The sequence below is a fragment of the Calliopsis andreniformis genome, chromosome 5, assembly GCF_051401765.1.
Source record: "Calliopsis andreniformis isolate RMS-2024a chromosome 5, iyCalAndr_principal, whole genome shotgun sequence".
NCBI lineage: Eukaryota > Metazoa > Arthropoda > Insecta > Hymenoptera > Andrenidae > Calliopsis > Calliopsis andreniformis.
The window spans coordinates 6,166,179-6,186,068 of NC_135066.1; the positions used below are offsets into that span (position 1 = coordinate 6,166,179).

The following is a 19,890-nucleotide window of genomic DNA, read 5'->3' on the forward strand; positions in this document are numbered from 1 at the left end:
TCCTGATCGTCGAGGGTGTTAGTCCACTTAAAACTCGAGCAAGGAAGACCTTCGGTTTTCGACAGGACAGAAGGAAGAAAAAAGTGATCTAGATTTAACTGCTAGTTGTATTTCAACAGGAACGTCGTTACTACACCGTTATGTTTGTATCTTGGGATGGGACAAGAAAAAAGGGAAAGCAGGGAAAAAGATTGATACCGTTTCAACGATAGATGGTCCCAATAAAAACCGATAAGTTTGCTGACCTTGGAAATGAATTACGACTTCAAATGGTACCGTTGCTCTAGTTTCGGTTTGAGGTCGAAATTACACGAAATAAAATTTTACACCTTGTTACACCACAGGTATCTTGGACCTATTTTCAGTTTAGTCAGATTTTCGTTCCAGCTGTGAAAAGAGATCAAAAGGGAATTAATTTCCTTTGATTCACAGGTAAACTGTGTGAACCTTTCACGAACAATGAGTGCTGCGATTACAAAATGAGTTACGATAACAAAGGAAAGGTACTGATATTTTAAGAATATGAAAGTGATTATAAATCTGGTACCTAGGCTGTTATCAAAATCAAAATTTCGAGTAAAAAGAAGGAATTGGATTACAAATACAGACGTTTACTTCCCATGTGACAATTAAATCAAAAACTATGACTATTTATTATAAATCAGTTATCTATCAATTAAAAATTTTACTACTTACGTTCTTTAATTTCATTGAAGTCACCTTTTTTGCAGATAAAAAGTCAACTTTTAACATAAATAAATTGTTAGTATTTTATAGTTAATCCGACTATCACAAATATTGTCTGACAACAAAATACATTAAGAATGCATATGTCTTTAACTTTCTATCAAACAAAAATCAAATGTCTAAAGTTTTGGCAGAAAAATTAAGTGGAAAATTAAATGGTTCGCGCATGTTTATATATTTACCTGCAAAATATTCAATTTCATCAAACTATTCGGTAAAAAGAAGAATATTTGAGGGTTGAGTGTGTGGACGAATCAAAATCAAATCAAAACACGTTTCGAGAGGTGTTAGCCGCTGGAGAAGATTCGTTAAAAATTTAGCCAACGCTCGACTTTCGGTGTCGTCGTGACCGTCGAACGGTCCAGGTCGTGCAAAAATTATTAGCAATCTCTGATCCAATTTTGAGCACGCATTTTCTCACGGAGATTGACGCCGTGCGCGAATTCACTCGAATTTTCATCGATGATTTATTGGTCGTGTTCGCTGTTCCATGTGAATAAACCATAGTCGATATGACATAAGAAGAATCGTAGAAAATGACGTTTAACACTGTGAGTGCTACACCAAATTTACTAAAAATTATATTATACATAATAATTCTAACTTTAACAAAATTGTTCTAATTTACATATCCATCATCACATGCTTCTTTTCTTTTGGATACTAGCTTTTGCTACACTTTTCAATATCATTCATAATGTTTATAATTTTAAGGTAAAATCACCTGTGTCACATGTTTCTGTTTTAAAGATATTAACATTTAAAATTTTGTTAACACTCAATACCGTTAGTTAAAGTGTTAATCTGATTGTGAGTGATAATAGCAGATATATCTGTATGTCATACCTGCTCGAGGAGTTCCCGAAGCTTATTATTCCCGAAGCAGATTGCGTGCCATTCGATGTTATTAAAAAAGCCTATTGTCGATGCGATCGTTTATCATTCATTTCTCCCTTATATAATTACCCTATAGTAAACATAGGGAAATGACGTGATATCTACGCTATGTCACTGTTAATATACTTGCAGATAAGATATAGAAGAACTAGTCTCAAAAATTTATTCTGAATATTATGTACTTAATAGTAGCGAACGCAAAAATGGTACCATAAAACATGTTCATTTAAATCCTGAGACCGTTTTTCACAACCTTATTATTACCTACAGCTTGATAACAATAAAACTGCTTTTACTATTGTACCTATATAAAACGTGAAAGTGATTACGAATACATAAGTCGCTGTTTGGTTATCAATTTTATTCATCTTTCTCATTTTTTTTTTCAAAATTTGGATACACCGACCCTCTGCCCTGTTCACACCCTCTTGTCGATAAAGAAAAGGAGCAGGGAAGTGGAAGAGAGAGGCGAAGTAGATGCAATTTTTACAATCGTAGGGTCGTTTAAAATGGAGCAAAGTTTTTACGAGGACAGCCGCGCTTTAAGAAAACGTAATGGTGTTAGGGCCGGAGTTCCTTGCTTTTTATGGCGTTATTGCGCGTCCAGGTCTTTTGGAGAAAAATTTCCCGTTTCCAGGCATCCGCGGTACAATAGTTACGACACTTCAGATTCTTCTCCTGACGGTTTCGGTTTATCGTATACAGTCTGCATGTAAATCTCTATTTGCGAGAGTACCACATTGACAAATTTGACGTGTCTTTAATGTTTTATGGAATGAAGAATACATTTTTTTATTTTCAACATTCGTGGGAGATCGATAGCAATTTGGAAACTCAACTTAGCCCTTCGTCAGTAATCTGAGTACCTATTTTGGGGCACAGCGCTTATGACTTTCCTGAAGTTCTCCGTGCAGACTGAAATGAAAGTAAAGAAATGATGTAACATTTGTGAATAAATACTGTTAGACGATATTTTAGAGATATTGAAAAGTAACAGGACTTCTGTAGATTTTTTAAAAGTCTGGGACATAAAAAATATTTGATGAGCATAAGCGAACCAGATTGTTAGTAAAAGTGTTAGTAAAAAAACTGATTGCTAGTGATGGATTAGTATACTCATATTGAATTTAATTCTGAATTATTGGAAAATGGTCTTAGGACTTCATTACTGTGACGTAGGTTGCTACCGTGACAGAAAGTTGAAATTTTAGTAGATGTCAGTGGTGACAGAAATTGAGGTATTTAATTTTCACGGTCTTTAAATTCCCTGTCCACCCAGTCTGTAACTAAATTGACACTACTTACGTTATAATATAATTTTTTTACAACTTAGATAGTTATCCTATACAAATTCAATACATGTGTAAGTACTGATCTACATCATTCCTTTCATTTGTTAGATAAAAAACCATTACTGAAAATACAAATTCAGGGTAACGAAAGTTTCAAACCTAAAAAAGGACCATGGACACGTACCTCTCAGTAGCTTTGAAAAAACAGTTAACAAATGAAAAAAAAAATAGAGAAAAATCAATTGTATTTTTTAACATATCTCGCAAGATGTCCGAATTCATCGAAAAAATTCTGTTTATAGAAGAAGGCACAGCTTTTGGACGAGTAAGATGCGAGAAGCTTATTCCCGTCGGAACAGGAGTTAATCAGTGCGAGGGAGGGAGGGTGAACCGAATTTGTGCGATGAAATAACGACAGATAATTTCCGCGAGCTCGATGCATAAGCTGATGCTGTCCGTGCATCTCGTAAAAATGCATCTTCCCCTAGAGGAAGCTGCGGAAGAGTGGAAGGGGAAATAAGGGAGGGGCCAGAGATTCAGTCAGCCAGTAGGAAGCCTGTACACTATCCGTCAACCAATCCCAAGCCGTGACGGAACGATGGTTCCTCGGCGTATTGCCGAGGTCGTATAAATTCTTGGTACAAGGATTTGCTCTTCCAGTTATACGCTAGCACCCCACGTAGAAATAGCGTCGTTCTTACTAGGTGAAAAACACTTGCTGGAGCAGGTTTACAGTGAGTGCAACACTTCTCAATGCACTTCCATCTAAGACGCTCTTAGTGATAGAAGATCGATTCGAAGAATTAGTGAACAGTGGCTAAAACCGAACTTGACGAGTGAATCTGCCGCGGGAAAAAACGTGTGCAAGATGCAAGGCTTCCAAAGGAGCTTTGAGGATCAGAAGGATCACAGGGAGGAAGAAACGATTGTTGTAGACCTCGTGCCACCACAATATCAGCTCAGCCCGCCGCATAGTCCTCCACCAGGAAATATGCCCAAGACACCAGAAAAAGGTACTTCCTTCATTATCTTTTTTAAGTGTTAGTTTAAGTAACTTCAAAAGTTTGGAATTACGTACTTGGGTGGATAAAGTGAATATCAAGACGTTCGACATCTTATTCGGAGTTCGTTAGATTCGTGAATTCTTATTTTAAGTGGAGTTTTGGTGAAATTTGTCATATCGTATAATAAATAAGTGACATTAGAATATTGAGATTTTTGTCTCTAGAAAACATCGTGTAGGCTAGGTTCTTCTTTGAGATAGTTGAGACGTAGTACACAAAGAGCAGGTACAGAAACTAATATCATAATATTGTGTATATAAAAGAAATTATTCTGATCGAGACGTCAGGTATAAGAAAGTAATTTAAGTCAGAGTAATTAGAAAGTCTGTCTTATTCTGTCGCGTCCTTTATACTATACAGGCAATTAAGGAGAATTGAATATTACTTAGAGGGTTAATTACTCGAACAGTTAATCCAATTGATGGTTAGTTGTTGGTCCGCGCGTCGCACATTAGGGGTAGTTTGCAGTCCCTGAACGGCGTAGAGCCTATTTAAGTAGAATAGCGACGACCATGAAAATAAATAAGAGTCTAGAAAATTGGCCAAGCCCTCTGGAAAAGCGGCCTCGCGGTTTATTGCGGTAATTATTTTATGGTTGTTCCCTAATTCTTAGAAGCGCATCCCCGACAGAACTGTTTATTGCTGAGGGATTCGGAATTTGTCGTCGCGAATTCTCGCTGGGTACCCCTTGCTTTTGTTATCGTCTCTAAAAGAAACTAACGGTTCTCTTTCAATGCATTTCGAGTAAAATTACCTACGTTTTTTCCTCTTTTTGGAACTGACAGTATTGTAGACTTGAAGCTGTTCAAATACTTTCAATCATATATATTTACATAATAATAAGTTCAAAGTAGCATGAATCAAACAGATATATTAAAGTTAAAAATGCATCGAAGAAGAAAATCAGTCATATCAGAATTTTGTCCATTCTACGAACATATTGAACTGCCCTCATAATTCACGCATCAGAGTTTCATTCGAGGAAGAAAAAAATATGTTAGGAAGACCCTTGACTTCCGAAAAGTATTCAGAGGAGGACCAAGCGACCTTCCGAGATCCTTTCAATCCGTTTTCGCCTTTTCTTCTCATTTACACCATCCTAAATGCGATCACCCACTGCTTCCAAGCAGTGGGAGCCTGTAACTGCGTTAGGGAAACAAGAAGGTCGCTTTTTCCTCAAAGAAGCTTGGGACAAATTGTGGTGTCCCAGACCGCAGATAGGAAACAGACCGTTTAGTTCGAGGGAATGGTAAAATCTGACCGACGTTACTTTTGATTCGCAGAGACGTCCCCGACGCATCAGCAACAACAGCAACAGCCACTTTCCTCGATGGACCCGAATATTAGGAGGTATAGAACAGCTTTTACGAGAGAGCAGCTTTCCCGATTAGAAAAAGAATTTCACAGAGAGAATTACGTTAGCCGACCGAGGAGATGCGAATTAGCTGCACAACTACATCTGCCAGAATCAACAATTAAGGTGTGTAGAAGCTTTAATCGTTGCCCGACCAATTAGAAAATCATGCTAGTCTGTTCTCGCGGTTATAACAGAGTATTCATTGAGGATAAGTAAACGAGACGTGAAATTCGGTAAATAGTGGCCGCAGCGTTTGGATTTACATAGAAGTATTCTAATTAGCACCTCGGTTTGTTTAATTAATGACTGTAATATATATAGCCAGGGAAGAGTAGATGAAGCCTTGGAGACTTTCAAATGAATATTTGAGATACTGATGTTTCGTAATTTCAATGTCTATTAGCCTCGCTGGTTGCATTCGCGAAAATGCTTGATCGAAACTATTGAAAATCGTTATTCTTAGCGATTATGATTCCACTAGCACAGAGTCCACTAGCAAATTTCTTTTTTTTTTTCTGCCTGAGCAAACATTCAATCACGAAAGGCAAACAGAGGCTTCTTAGTCTATAGCTCGCTTCGATATCCCCTTGATCCTTTTTCCGTGACTTCTTAATTTCTTTCGGCCACGACCGGTTGATCCGGTCAGAGGTGTTAATCACTTTAATTAGCGGTTTTCCCGGGTTACCTTTGACTTTAATGGATCCCTTAATTTCTCATCTCGGAGGCTGAAGGCTCGCAATAACTATAAACCATCTACCGATGAAAACGATTGAGGTGTTAAATGGAAGAAACGTTGGCATTCAAAATTGTAGAGACTTGGCTGCGAGGATAGGATCGCTAGAGTTTGAAGTGAAATTTCATCGACATATTTTATTGAATCTAACGAGGGTATTCAAAATTCGATAAGTTTGAGGTAGACTATTTACTGACTGAAACTATTGTGGTATTAACCTTTGCACACTGTTCAAATATCTATTCTATACAAGTGATAACAGAACTTTTATCATAAAAGGCTGTTAAAGCTCAATTAATTCGAGGATACGGTGATCAGTTAACACCTCGACTAATACGGTGTCAATATTAACGTAATATGATAGAATCACTGAACTATTCCAGCATAAAATATGATTAATCAGTAACACAAAAAATTCACAAACCCCCAGTTCACTAATTTCTAAGTCATCCATAACCATGTTTCACAACAAATATCGAGAGTTCAATCAGTATATGCATATGCCGTGACACCCACTATACTATATTCGATTCAAATTTTAATTTAATTCAAAGCTTAAATAGAAGAAATGGTAAGAATTATTGAAAGTTGCGAAACAAGACCCTCTGATCCTAAAATAACACTCTTTTCGTTGAAAGTTCGATTAATTAACAGGCTCCTTAAAATTCGCAGGTCTGGTTCCAAAACCGTCGCATGAAGGACAAGCGGCAGCGAATGGCGATGGCGTGGCCCTACGCGATGTACACGGACCCTACTTTGGCAGCCACGTTGTTAGCCGCAGCGACAGCAACGCTGCCTCCACCCCCGTACCACAGTGCCCCAGGTCTCCCGCCGACGCACCTGGCCCCCAGCTACCCCGCAGCTGCAGCTGCGGCCTACTACGCGGCGAGATACACACCGTACCCAGGAGCAGTGCCCACGACGAGCGCGTCGTCCCTTCATCGACCTCACCCTCGCACGGCGGCTGCCTACCCAGGGCATCCCCATCTCCTCCAGCCTCACCCTTCGCTGCCACCGCTACACTTGACTGGGCTGGGCGTTCCTACCGTCGGTAACACCGCCTTCCAGGTGAACAGTCCACCCACGAGCGCGGCAACCACCTACAGGCCGACCCTGCTCCCCGAGCTGAGTCCTGTACACTCGGACGCGTCCAGCGACTGCGACTGCGTCGGGACGCAGCACTCCGCGGGGCACACGGTCAATGGACAGATGCACGAGAAGACGCCGCCACCTTCTAGCCACCCCTCGCACATCAAGCTGCCCACGGGGATCAGTATCGCTAGTTTGCAGACCAGCGTCCCCACGATCGGAGGATTCGAGAGCAAGAGCATGTACAGCAGCCTTGTGACGACGCCCAGCGTTGTGCAAGCGATCAAGGTCGAGCCGCCAAAATTGTTCCAACCGTATAAGAATGATATCTCTGAGAGAGCGTAAGGGTTTGAAATTCTCTGGAGGAATTTCGATCGGGTTGTGTCCCTCGTTGTTGAAGCATCGTGAAGTTTTGTCGACAGAGAATTCGATTGGACTGAAAAGGGGTCGTCAAATGTACATATCTTGTTGTACATATATCTGAATAATTAATGAGACTTCTCGATGAATTGTATATAACGTAGAAGGGAAGATACCGCGTGTTTCTAGGTGTATGCTCGGTTAGTAAGGCGAGTACATTTGTCTTTTATGATTGTATACAGAGTATATGTACAAAGTACTGTATGATAATTGCTGTATACAGATTTGATGGGATTGGCAATCGAAGTGGGGTGCGATTGCAAGGGTCTCGGATCTGTTCGCAATAAATAACGAATCGCTGTGCGACCATTGTATTATAATATATAGCGTGCAGATGTAAAGTTGATAGTTTGCGTGTAACTGGGCTGCAGTGTGTAGTCCTCGATTTCGAGTAATTTATTGTAGTCATTGTCTACAAAGGTTTGTAGCATCGCAAGGAATTCTTGAATCATTCCACGGTGAATTTTTCAGAGTAATCTTGCTACTGATGGCGCGTAGCCACGAAAACTTCGATTAGACTGTTGATATTTATGCTTAAATCTTACATGTCTATCTAAAGAGATACAATTATTATGAAGAGAAGGAGAAAGAATAAATATTATATATAAACTATACATTTTGTTGTGTCGTTTAATTTTTCCTCAACCCTTTTTTATGTAGCTTACAATTATAGATCCTATTTTTCTCGTAAAATTCTTTTAGTGACAGTGACATACCTATTATTTAATTTGGAGAGAAATTGAGTACTCAAATATTGAAGAATACGAGTCAGTAAAAAGTTAGAATTAAAAGTGTCTCTATTGGTGAGAAATATCTACTAAATTTATGAAGTATATAACAGTTCACTTTCCATTTATTGTAACGAAGAACGCTACATATATGATAATCAAAGTTTAAATCCCTCACTCACACTACTATCTATTTAAGTAGTCAATTTTTAAAGGAGTGGTAGAGTATATGTTAAACTAGAACATTTTCGTTAATATTCTTCAAAAATATGCATTTTCTACTGATATAATTTATTTCAAGACGTAGCTAGGTAGATATCTACTTCTTTCAAAGATTAAGATCTAACAACTTTCCTTGTAAAATAAAGTTTATTCGTAATGAATAACAAGCTTCATAAATTTTTAATATATTCGTATTTTATTATCTGTCCCCTTTTATTTGATCTAAAGTTTGAACAAAGAAAATGATTATTCTATGGTACCCACGGAAACATGAGACGTGTTAAGTAGATATCTATAAATAACCAGAACTGCGATTTAGGATTAATGAGAGCAATTACCTTTTCAAACATTTTCACCAGGACAATTCTATATAAACTTCACTGGCTTACCAACCGATTAAGGTTTATCTAGGAATCTAATGCCACCCACGTGTCTCCCCCATTTCTCTTCATTCGACGTCGACGAATTGTATGCATTATGGGAAACCAAGAGGGTGCGTAAATATGTCCTCGAAGAGGCAGGGGATGTTTCACAGCCAGTTACAAGACTGAACGAACGCTTTATTATAATACACTGTCACCTGACATTATCTACTCAGAAGCTGATAATCTATTAAATTAATAACTCTAGACCTGAATATGAATCTAACAATTAGGTCCATTTAACATAAAGTAAGTGACATTAATAGATATCAATACATATACCACAGTACTTTATTAATCTGTGCTAGACTGAACAAAATTGAGGAACTTGATAGAAATAATTTCTATTTGTTAAGTAAACAAAATGCAATGAAGAAATAAGATACCTGCCACTTGTAAAATCATAAAATCTTGGGCCTTGAGTAGGGAGGAGGGTAGAAAAAAATCGCTACGCTGATCTACCGTCATAAATATAAAACGAGGCGTTTTGTTGGTGGCCCGTAAAAAAATCATCGAAAAAATTTCGGAACAAGACCTTCGGTCGAGTCAGGGTACCAAGATTCGTCAAAGACTTATAAAATATTTAAGCGTTATATGATCTAGTCGAAAATTTATCTTCGTAAAATGCGTAGCCTTTTCGAAGGATCAAGTAGTCACAAAAATAACTATGTATTAGCGTGTTCGATTCTCTTATCTCACCTTTTTGTTAATTCTTTGCTCGACACTTAAGCAACAATTTTAATTCCTATTATTCTAATGAAAATAGTAGCACCTAACTAGTAGGCGAACAGAATCTTAAGCCTCTGCATCAAGTTCATGCATAAAGATCAATCGCTATCACAAGATCGATCATTCTCTTTCTCTGCTAATCAGCAAGCTACGATCCAGCTCATCAATTATTAATATCCAATTCATACCGTCGATACAGGGATCAACCCCCAACATACATGCTACCCTCCGAAATTTGTCGAGATCCTACCCTTGATCGCCACCCCCGTTTAGGTGGTGGTCATCTTTCAAGGAATCACAATCGATCGTGGAATGCATTATCTTATCTGATGAACCATGAAGCTCCACTTAGACTCCTCCCCAACAATCTATTTGCAGTATTGTTCGAAGGGTAGATTGCGAGCAGCCTCCTTGCGTCAGGATAATAAGCATAGGATAGTTTTGCAGGAGATAGCGATAAGAGTACCTTATTTATGACTATAGATACATATGTGCAAAAGGTGAATAATTTTTATACATACGAGTTGAACTAAGGGCAAGCTGTGTTTCTTATTTTCTTCTTATTTTATTGTATATTATACTCTTCTTTATACTTTAAAAAATTGAAGGCAATCGTGCTAATATATTTGCAAAATAGAAAGATATCAAGTATTGTAATTCGTTCGACAATTTTAATATAGAAATAGCAATTTTTGTTTCGTTTGGTAAATATTGTTACCTACTATTCTACATAAAAATAAGAAATAAATGAACCATGAATAACATCTATAACACTTTGACATCCGCTAGTTTCGAAAATCATTGAAAAATTACCTTTAAACTTTCACCAACTTTTTAGTTATTCAGTTAGCAGATTAGTAGAATGCAAAAGTGACCAGCGTATTGCACACAGATTTTTCGTCATCGCCATGTCTCGGTTGGGTCTTGTTACAACCACAGGAAGTGCTTCTCGACAAGATCTTTTTGTCCCTAGCAGGGAGGAGGCACCGTCGTTCCTGAGGTGAGTTTAAACCGTGATCGAGTTTGTCTCGGTGACGTAAAGAAATGTTGACAGCTGTTGGTCACGTCTCCATAGGCCGCCTGTAGCTGCGAACTATGTACAAAGCTACATGTCCGCACGAGCTACAAGCGAAACACGGGAACCCCCTCAGGGGACGTATCCTTTGCGAATCGAATTCGAAATTTCACGCGTTCCGCTGGACACATTGATCAGAGGAAAGCGTTTGGTCAAGTCTAAGAAAAAAAGAGCCGCATAAAAACTGAGAAACGAAATTCGCGGTAACCAGGGCTTTTCAGTGGCTACTTGGCAAGTATTTAAATATTAAGGAGTGTTATGTGAATTGCTTCAGAATTTCCTAATTTTGTTGACACTGTTTCCAAGAAAAATCCCTTTCCAAGAAAGGAAATTTCAGAAATGAAGGAAACTTTAACATCAACAGTAGTCAATTTATACACGTAGAAATATAAACTGTATCCATCTGTTTAAGAAGAAGCTTCAACTTGATGTCCCTCCAATACTTTTCCACGCTTGAGGAACAGTTTAAGCTTCAAGCTTTGAAAGAGTGCAGAGTCCGCATGGATGAATGCTATCGATTGGAAGCGTTGAAACTCATTCGACTCGAAGTGAACTTTTTCGGAGCACTCGGAAAGGTGCGTGGCGAAAGGCCATTAGGCACAATATTTGGGTGAAGGCGAACCTGTGGCTAATTGAAAAGTCAAAACTGTTGAAAGAAGCTCCCTGTTAGCCGTGAAAGCAGGGAGGCGTAGCACCCCACGGGACATCCTGTGGCGTCTCTCACAAAAAGGGGATGCTCGCCCCTCGGCTGTGATTCGACCATGACGAGACGCGCACCTTTCCTTACAGGAGACTTTCGCAGACACTTGCACGATTACGGGGACTTCAACTTCATTTCTCTGTGAACAACATCAATTTTTATATAAGTAAAGGTAAATCGTATGCACTCTTCATTGATCAGTATTTCTTCATGAATTTTTATGGGGTTTAGCTTCAAAGTTGACTGAGAGGAGATTCGAAGCCTCAACAGAGGTCTGTTAGGCAGCAAGAAGTAATGTTGTGCAGACGATAACAGCCATAAATGGTACAAACCCAAAGATTTGGCTGCTTGGACGGTTTTCTGGTAGCAAAAAAACAGGGCTCGTTTATGAGGACCATGAAGCGTCCAGTTAGCGTTCCTTCGAAGAAGTTAACCCTTTCCCGTGAACTTTTTTCCACAGAATCGCAAGTGCTTCGGAAGCTTACTTCTCCGCGCTTTTGCGAAAGACCCAGTTTTTGCCCGAGTTTTTGTACCGTTTTTTTCCAACTGGACGATGCACAGTTTTTTGACCCAGAAAAAATAGTACCGCTGCGGGTCGCAAGGATTTCGAAAGGATCTCCACTTGGTCGTCAACGTAGGAGCGACTTAAATAACTATACAGCATATATTTTTGCTTAGCTTTACGAGACGTTTTTCCCTTTTTTCATAAAAACATTGCTTCCTCGTTTCTCCCTTTTCCAAGGCACACTTTTTGCAAAAATAGGATTCTTTTTGCGACTTGTTTAGCCTGAAAATCATGGGCGTTGATCGTACGAAAGCTCACAAGAGTTTCTTTTACAGTGGTATAAGAAATGTGCATGTTGAAGCACGAATAATTGATATAAACTATTTAAAATGAATCTGAAACATAAGAGCATTTCTCAGTCAAGGAACCTAACTAAATGAAATTACAATTCAACAATTATATATTCTGAAATATACCTACATATAGTAATACGTCTTCTCAAAATGGAAATTAACTCGAGTTTCCCACAGGCCAGAAATGGCATCGATTAAACTCGAATTAATTCCCACAGTCGTTTCTATCGGCGTCAATAATCGATCGACAAAAGCACAACAGTACATCGAAGGCTCGTAGCTGAATCAGGAGCGAGGAACTCGAAAAGGTTGGTCACGCTTCCTATCGAAAATCAGTTCGGAGCTAATATGACGCAGTTATTTATTGGCACCCACCCTATCAGAATTCGGCATGCTTGCCGTTTATGAGAGAAATATTGTTCTGCAAGAGATCGAATTGCTGATTGTGATCAGAATTCGCTCGCATCCAATTGATTCCTGTCAGCTGGTATTCCTATCTGTTATCATTTCCATCGCTCTGTATCCCATGCATGACACAATACATTGTATTTTAAATACGAGAAATGTTTACTTTCGCTACGTTGCATCGTCTATCCTCTACTTTCTAATAATTAATTAAGCAAAATAATTAATAATTGTTACCAATTTTCATCCCCCTCAATGTTCAATTATCAAGACGAGCTTTAATTGCATTCTAAAAAATATAACAGAGGAAATCGTTGACACCAGTACGTATTTATTAGAAGTCGAAGATCAGACTAATTGAACTAAAAAGGGTTAATGACAAATAATGTTCCATATTTGCGCTGAATATATCCATCGAATCCCTTTTGGGGGAATGACCAAGAGGCAACGCCATAAAGCAATGAAGTTGTACCGAAACTTAGAGAACGAGTGTTCGCCGAGGAAACGGGGTAGAGGCCTGTTGGTATACACGTATAAAGGGGAAACGTCGAAGGAGTGATCTGCCTTTTCTGTTTTCGTTTACTTCTTACGAGGCGTGGGCAATATTACGGTGTCACTAGTCCTCGGGAAACCAAGAGGTCTGAGGTGCGACAGAAAGAGACTGAGAACTAGAAAAGGTACAGCTGATAATAAACCAAAATAAAACCATTCCAAGATTTACTGTTCTGAAGTCTTTTCGTCACCCTATGGTCAACCGTGCAGGCCTCCTTCAGTTGACTGCAAAACACGGTAACTTGTACCAAAACCCACCCAGGATGGCCATTGTTGTACAGTCAGAAATACGACAGGGGCACAGCTCTCTCGTACAATTTAGAGAAACTTAAAAATCTTAACTGTCAACATAAATTTTCGTCTTTAGAAACAATCCTCTTATTATTTTAATAATTGATTATTTATACTAAGCCTACATTGGTCATATTTATTTAAGAGCTTGTTGACTGTCTGTCGATTATTTCGAAACATTATAAATAGTGGAACTAAAGGACTTTATTTTATTTAATTATTATTATTAGGCACATACTTTATTGAGTTTTAGCATGTCAAAATATTGAACTCGAAGTGTACAATGAAGATTTGGACATTGTGTAAAGGAGCCGCCCCTGAACACCGATTAGGTGGCGCAAAATCAAAAAGGTACGACCTGGTAAACGGCGTGAACATAAATGCATAAACGCATAAACCCATCGCGCAGGCAGAATTTTTGGAAAAAATTTATGACCCTGATTGTACCCATAGCCCACAACTTCTGCAGCTTCACGTGAAGGAGCCACATTTTCTCTTCATTTCCTCCCGAATCCGCAAACACGCAAGGACGAATGGAGGTCTACCGCTCTGGCCAATGCGGTAGACCCAAATCGTCGTTCCTCGAAATTCTGTCAATTTCAGAAATATACTTTTCACAATTTTCTATCTTTACGATTATTTAGAAATTATTATTTTTAATGTCATACTACTCTAAATTCAATAAATCGCTTTTGAAATAATTTTCTACATCGGTTGCTTTCAAGTTACAATCTACCGTGATCTTTTAACTACTTAGTAATATGTAATGTATTTTAAGAAAGGATAAATAATATCTAAGCATACAAAGATGAATATTCTCAATTAATTATTATAGTAGTACTTGTTATAACAAATTAGACATCAACCTAAATTAATATCTACTTTGGCGTAGAATACTTGTTCTTGTTTTATCAGCAAGGACACTTCTTTCCACATTTAAAGCGTGAATTTTGCTGAAATTTTGCTTGATGTCTGCAGAAGCTAAGACTCGTGATCCACAGATGTCCACTGGAAATCCTCGAAAGTGAGGGAGGTCAGCGCGACGGTTTCTGGGCGATAATTTATTTGGCCTAGCCAGGATTTACGAGGTCCGATATTGGATAATGAATCAGGTTTCCCTTGATGGAATTAACTCACCTATAGCCTCGGGACGTTGCTCTCGCTCGTCTAACCTTTATTAGCTTCCACGAGGAACGCGAGGAAGCCCTTTGCCTCCTTTTACGATCGACCCACGTCCTGATGAGATCTGCGGCTTTATGTAACTTTACCTCTTTATATGTCGCCAGGACAACGTGTCTATCTACGTCTGGCTCTTACATCTCGCGATAGAGACATCAATTGCGGTTGATTACCTTCGTTACTTATTATTAGAACTCAGTTTTATCGCTCGTTAAAAATAAAATTCGCTACTTTATGAGAACCTGGGTCGATGAAATTTAAAAACTTATTAGTTTTAATAGTTCGACATTGTGTTTCCTTTATAACTGTCTACAATGCTTCACGTCCAAAGTTTCAAAGTCTACATTTTTTTAAAATAGTTATTACCTTATCTTTTTTAAACACTTTACCCCCTTTCGATATTTTACACCCGTTTCCTTGAAATTACATATTTTTTCATTTGCCTAGTCCTAATTTATAAGAAAAAAAGTCGAAGTTACTAACGCCTAAACTGATCTTAAAAGCGAGATTCTTACGTTTTATGAGTCCTTAACTCAGACCAAGAAGTTAACTTCAATAATTATCAAATCCAAGCCTTAAATAAAAAGTACCTCCATTACAGAATAGTAAAACTCATAGAATATTCCTTCCAAAACAGTATCGACGCATTACAAACATCGCGAGCTTCACGAATGAAACAGTGAGCCAATAGTTTGCATTATGGAACACAATATTATGCGTATTATACCAGTTGTTCAGATCAGAAAAACGCTGATTATGCAGTAGGGAGTTCGGTAGCTGTTCGAGCTTCGAAAAATCAACGAATTAGTTCTACCCGTTATAAATAACAGGAAATCGTGAGGCTGGCGCATCCGTGCAGAGTGCACGGTGCATATAACCGTAACAGAGCACAGCTCAGCAGCAAGAAGGAAGAGGAACCGAGAGAGCCCTAATAGAAGGTTTATTATTTTATGAGGCTACCTTTTGCTTTGTGCCGAGCTTCCGTAAATCATCGAAAAGTTGGACGCACGGTAGCTCTCACGCAAACCAACCCTCGGGCACGGCCATCCCTTGGCTCTGTCTCTCCTCCGCTTCGCCCTACTCTTTCGGCGAGCTGACCTTCAGGAAATTACTTTAAGTTAATGCGAACCGATACGGGAGCCCGAGGAAAGTCGATTGGAAGCGCAGTGTAGCGCAAGAAGGTTGGGTGCTGGGCCTAAGATGAGTCCCATCGTAGAATGGACCCTAAGAGGAAGATTATCCAGTCGCTAGAAATCTCACTTTGAGACTGTGAGAAACTTTTTAATCTAATATTTGATTAAATATACTTCATATAAAATTGTAAGTATTTAATATAGAATTAAAGTAATGGGCATTTGGTAAGTGTTTATTAGTAAAAGTATAGTTAATTCACAGTTGCTTCCTCGAATTCTATTTATTATCTTGTCTATTTGTTTTCCATTTATTATTTAGTAATTTCTGCTAAAGTTCAATCGCTTTCGCTCAAGATGTGTTTCGAATATTTACGCCAGTGTGTATCGATCTTTGAAAAATTGTATGCGCTTACGTTAGTTGCTGGGCTATCCTACAGATGTCGCTGGTGTCTCGAGCGTCGCGCAGGATTTGAATTTTCTACGTGAATCTATGCGACGCATTAACTCCTTTATAAGCAAATTTTCTAAACTTTGAATGTTACGTAATCCTCTGAAAACCTATTCTCCTTTTTCTTATTATTGTATCGAATTTCTATTCAGAACTGTCCTCTTGTACTGAAACAGCAAAACTTGAATGAATCTTCGAAAAGAAAATAGAACCAGAATACGACATCTAGCGATATTCTAAAAAATAAAAGTCATAGTTATATTTAAATAAACAGTACGAACTCCTAGCATTGATCTCCAAGTTATCAGGTGAAAGTGTAGATGCATAGTTGATTTACCATTCGATAAGAAGCAGTACACTTGATACACAGAAGCAGTCTCGCCAATAAAAATTCGGAAGCTCGGTAAGTAACAAGTAGTGCAGGACAAAAGACAATGTGAAAGGATCGTAAATGTTCCTTGGAGTCCCCAACGACGTATTTATGCCCCAATAAAACTTTCTTCTTCCGGCTTTCGGTCAAGGTCGTTGCTGTGAAGGCTTCGAAGTCGAACATTCTCCAGGACGCCAGGAAAAAAGAATGAAGGGTGGATGCTGGATCCAAAGTGGCGCGTGCCTGCACCGCAGGATGCCTGTTAAATATTTTGGAAATATTGACCGAGTCCCCTAAATCGAGAGACGAAAAGAAGATTTATGTTGGCCGACTCTCTCGACACACCAACCCAGTTTCTCTCTTTGACTTTTCCTTCTCAAGGAGAACTGCAATCCAAGGACGAACCCTATGTACACTGCCTCCTTTCTTTCTCTTCGTCAAGCACCGAGCTTGTAGAAAGTTGAGCTCAAAGAGTGGAAGCACGATCCTTAACTATAATAGCGTCTTGTAAACTTAATTCATTTTTCCAGGCAATTTTTGGTGAATTTTACACCTTGATGGAGAGTAAAAATCGTAATTTGTATAATATTACTTTATTTTGAACAGGTGTTTTGAAGAGAATAAATGATAAAAAAATGCAAGATTCTACGCGTTTATAGTCTACAGAATTTCATTCGAAAGTCTGCAAGCTATGTCAGCGACTAAACTCGGCTATTCAACGATAGAATATCTGAATTTAACATGAAGTAATCTTATAAGAAGCTCTTCTGAACGGTCATAATAAGTGTTGAAATAAAGCAATAAAACTGATGAAGAGAAGAAAAGCAGTAGAGGAGGAGTCCGAAAAGTGGGAGGATATTCGTTGACAAAACAGTGTCTCGAAAAGTCACAACAAATACCCCAGGAGACATGGAATAATCTGCAAAATCGGAAAGAGGTCGAAGACGATTCCCAGGAGGCCTTTCACTGGAGCGAGTGTCACGCCATCGACATTTTCCCATTTCGGGATTAGCCCACCTCCTGAGCGAGGATACTTGTTATCCTGTAAGAACGGCACGTCAAAATATTGTGTCAAGGACACCTAGACTATTGTTAGCTCAAAGTTCTGTGCAAACTACTATGCTTCGAGTTCAACGTGTGCTGAAAGAACGTGAGTCTGCTTCAAAGCTGAAGTCAAATACATAGATGTATGTATAACGCAGAGTTATATGTATAATATGTGTAAATATGTGTAAATTATAGTAAATCATGAATACTCTTGTACTCTTTAAACGATGCATGACCTTTTTTGGAGATATACAGTTTTGGGAATAATCGAGAGATACTCAAGATGTCGTAATTGAAGAAAATATGAAAGAAGAAATCGATTTGTTTGACCCTTCCCTCGATGGAAATACCCTAAGAATAATTTATTACATTACAATATAGAGCCAATATTAATATAGAATTGTTAGTATTGAAATCGGTTCTATTTTTGCAAAATTTTGCGTTACTAGTTCCACTGTGTATTTTCAATTTTAGATATCTGCTAAGAACTCCAGAGGGAACGAATTTGGAAGATTTCCTTCGAGGAATGTCAGGGTGCAGAGATAGTCGATTACAGTACTGCGTCCTCCTTATCTCTCAGTGAACTCCTGGGTAGGGGATAAAACGAAGGTCTGCATGTTCGTGGGTACATAATAGCCAAGATGGCGGCACGCACTGTTATCACTCGTTCAGAGGGTGTATGCCAACCCAATTGGATTGGGTGGCAGCCAATACGGCGGCTCTCGTCAGCGATATCATCGCCCTCCTTTCTATTTTCTGAAAGAGCACCCCAGGAAGAGAATCCTGCAATCGATCTACTACAGCGATGGCCGAATCGTCTGCCAGGCGCGTAAACATCGCTACAACTTCATTTACTCTGCCCTGTATCCTACTCTCTTTCTTCCACAGTTTTTAATCAAGACTTTTTAGGAACTCACGGTCCAAGCTCCTACATGTTATGTTTTGTGCTCGAATTTTCGCCAGCGAAGCTACTCGATTTTAACTATTTCTGTCCTGTGCAGCGTGGATAAAAGCAGAAGACTCTAAATCTGAAGATAATTAGGGAAATAGTAGTTACGAAGTAGAATTAGAATTAACATTCCCTAGAAACTGATCACAAAAATTTATTGTTCGAAATATTAATCTTTAGAGCTTGAAGCACAGGTCGCTGCCCCAACATCTTCACGATTACGACGAAGCATCTTTTATCAAAGATAGACTGGACTTGGAAGTTTTATAGTGGAATGAGAGAAGCATCTTCTTATTTATGGCAGAGCATGATAATGGCACGGATGATGGGACCTCCGTTTCTGAAGCAAGCACTTTCGAAGTAACCATGGCGACCGTGCTCTGACCATATTGGTCCTCAGCCAACTATCGATAATAGGAAAGATAAGAGTCAACCCCTAGGATATTTTATCGTTCTCGAAATGGCGATCGTCAGTCTCTCCTAGTCCCAGTTCACCGTGGATTCCTTGTTCCTTGCACTTTCAACGATAACATGTTCATTGACGATACCACTGCCATAATGTATTCTTTCGTTTGATACATGAAATTAATTGTTTTGAATAAAATAAAGCTGAAATTCTCGATATACTGGTTCCTCACCGATTTTGATGATTTCCAAATATGTCGTAAAGGAGGCGATTTTGAACAACTTCCTTTGCATATATTAGGCGGTCGGTCTTGAACTCCGAGATATTTCCAATAAATTTTATATACTGCCCAGTCGAATGTGCATGAGTCCGACGCAGTGGTCTATCTATTGTTTCTATAACGACATCGTAGTAGTCGGCAAGAAATATATGCAACGGGTGTTCAACTCCTCTGCCAATCGACATATCGTATCAAACAGTGCCAAACACATTGCCTTCAGGAAAGTTCAAAATTTTGGAAGCTCTAGCGAGGAAGGGGCAGAGACCCTGCAAAAGAACCTAACCCAAACCAACTATGATTCATCTCTTTTTCGAGTTAAGAGAATATTGTTAAGAGAACAAAACATTTCATGAGCAGTTTAATTTAGATTTTTTGCATGAAACTCAAGCAGAAGATCCATCAATCCTTTGTACAGTATTCCTTCAATATAAACTCCGTTCTATATTCGCTACAGCTTCAAATTATCTACAAGGAAAGAGTCAGGTATATTAATTGTC

The 19,890-nt window shown here is 38.7% G+C and overlaps 1 protein-coding gene across 1 annotated transcript; it reads left to right on the forward strand.

Annotated features, from left to right (window-relative positions):
• The first annotated feature begins 3,796 nt into the window (after positions 1–3,796).
• Eve (segmentation protein even-skipped) lies at positions 3,797–7,524 on the forward strand. The gene is made up of 3 exons (XM_076378297.1): positions 3,797–3,949; positions 5,284–5,480; positions 6,763–7,524. Exons 1-3 carry the CDS (start codon positions 3,805–3,807, stop codon positions 7,522–7,524), a joined length of 1,104 nt encoding a protein of 367 aa, XP_076234412.1. The 5' UTR covers positions 3,797–3,804.
• Positions 7,525–19,890: the final 12,366 nt, after the last annotated feature.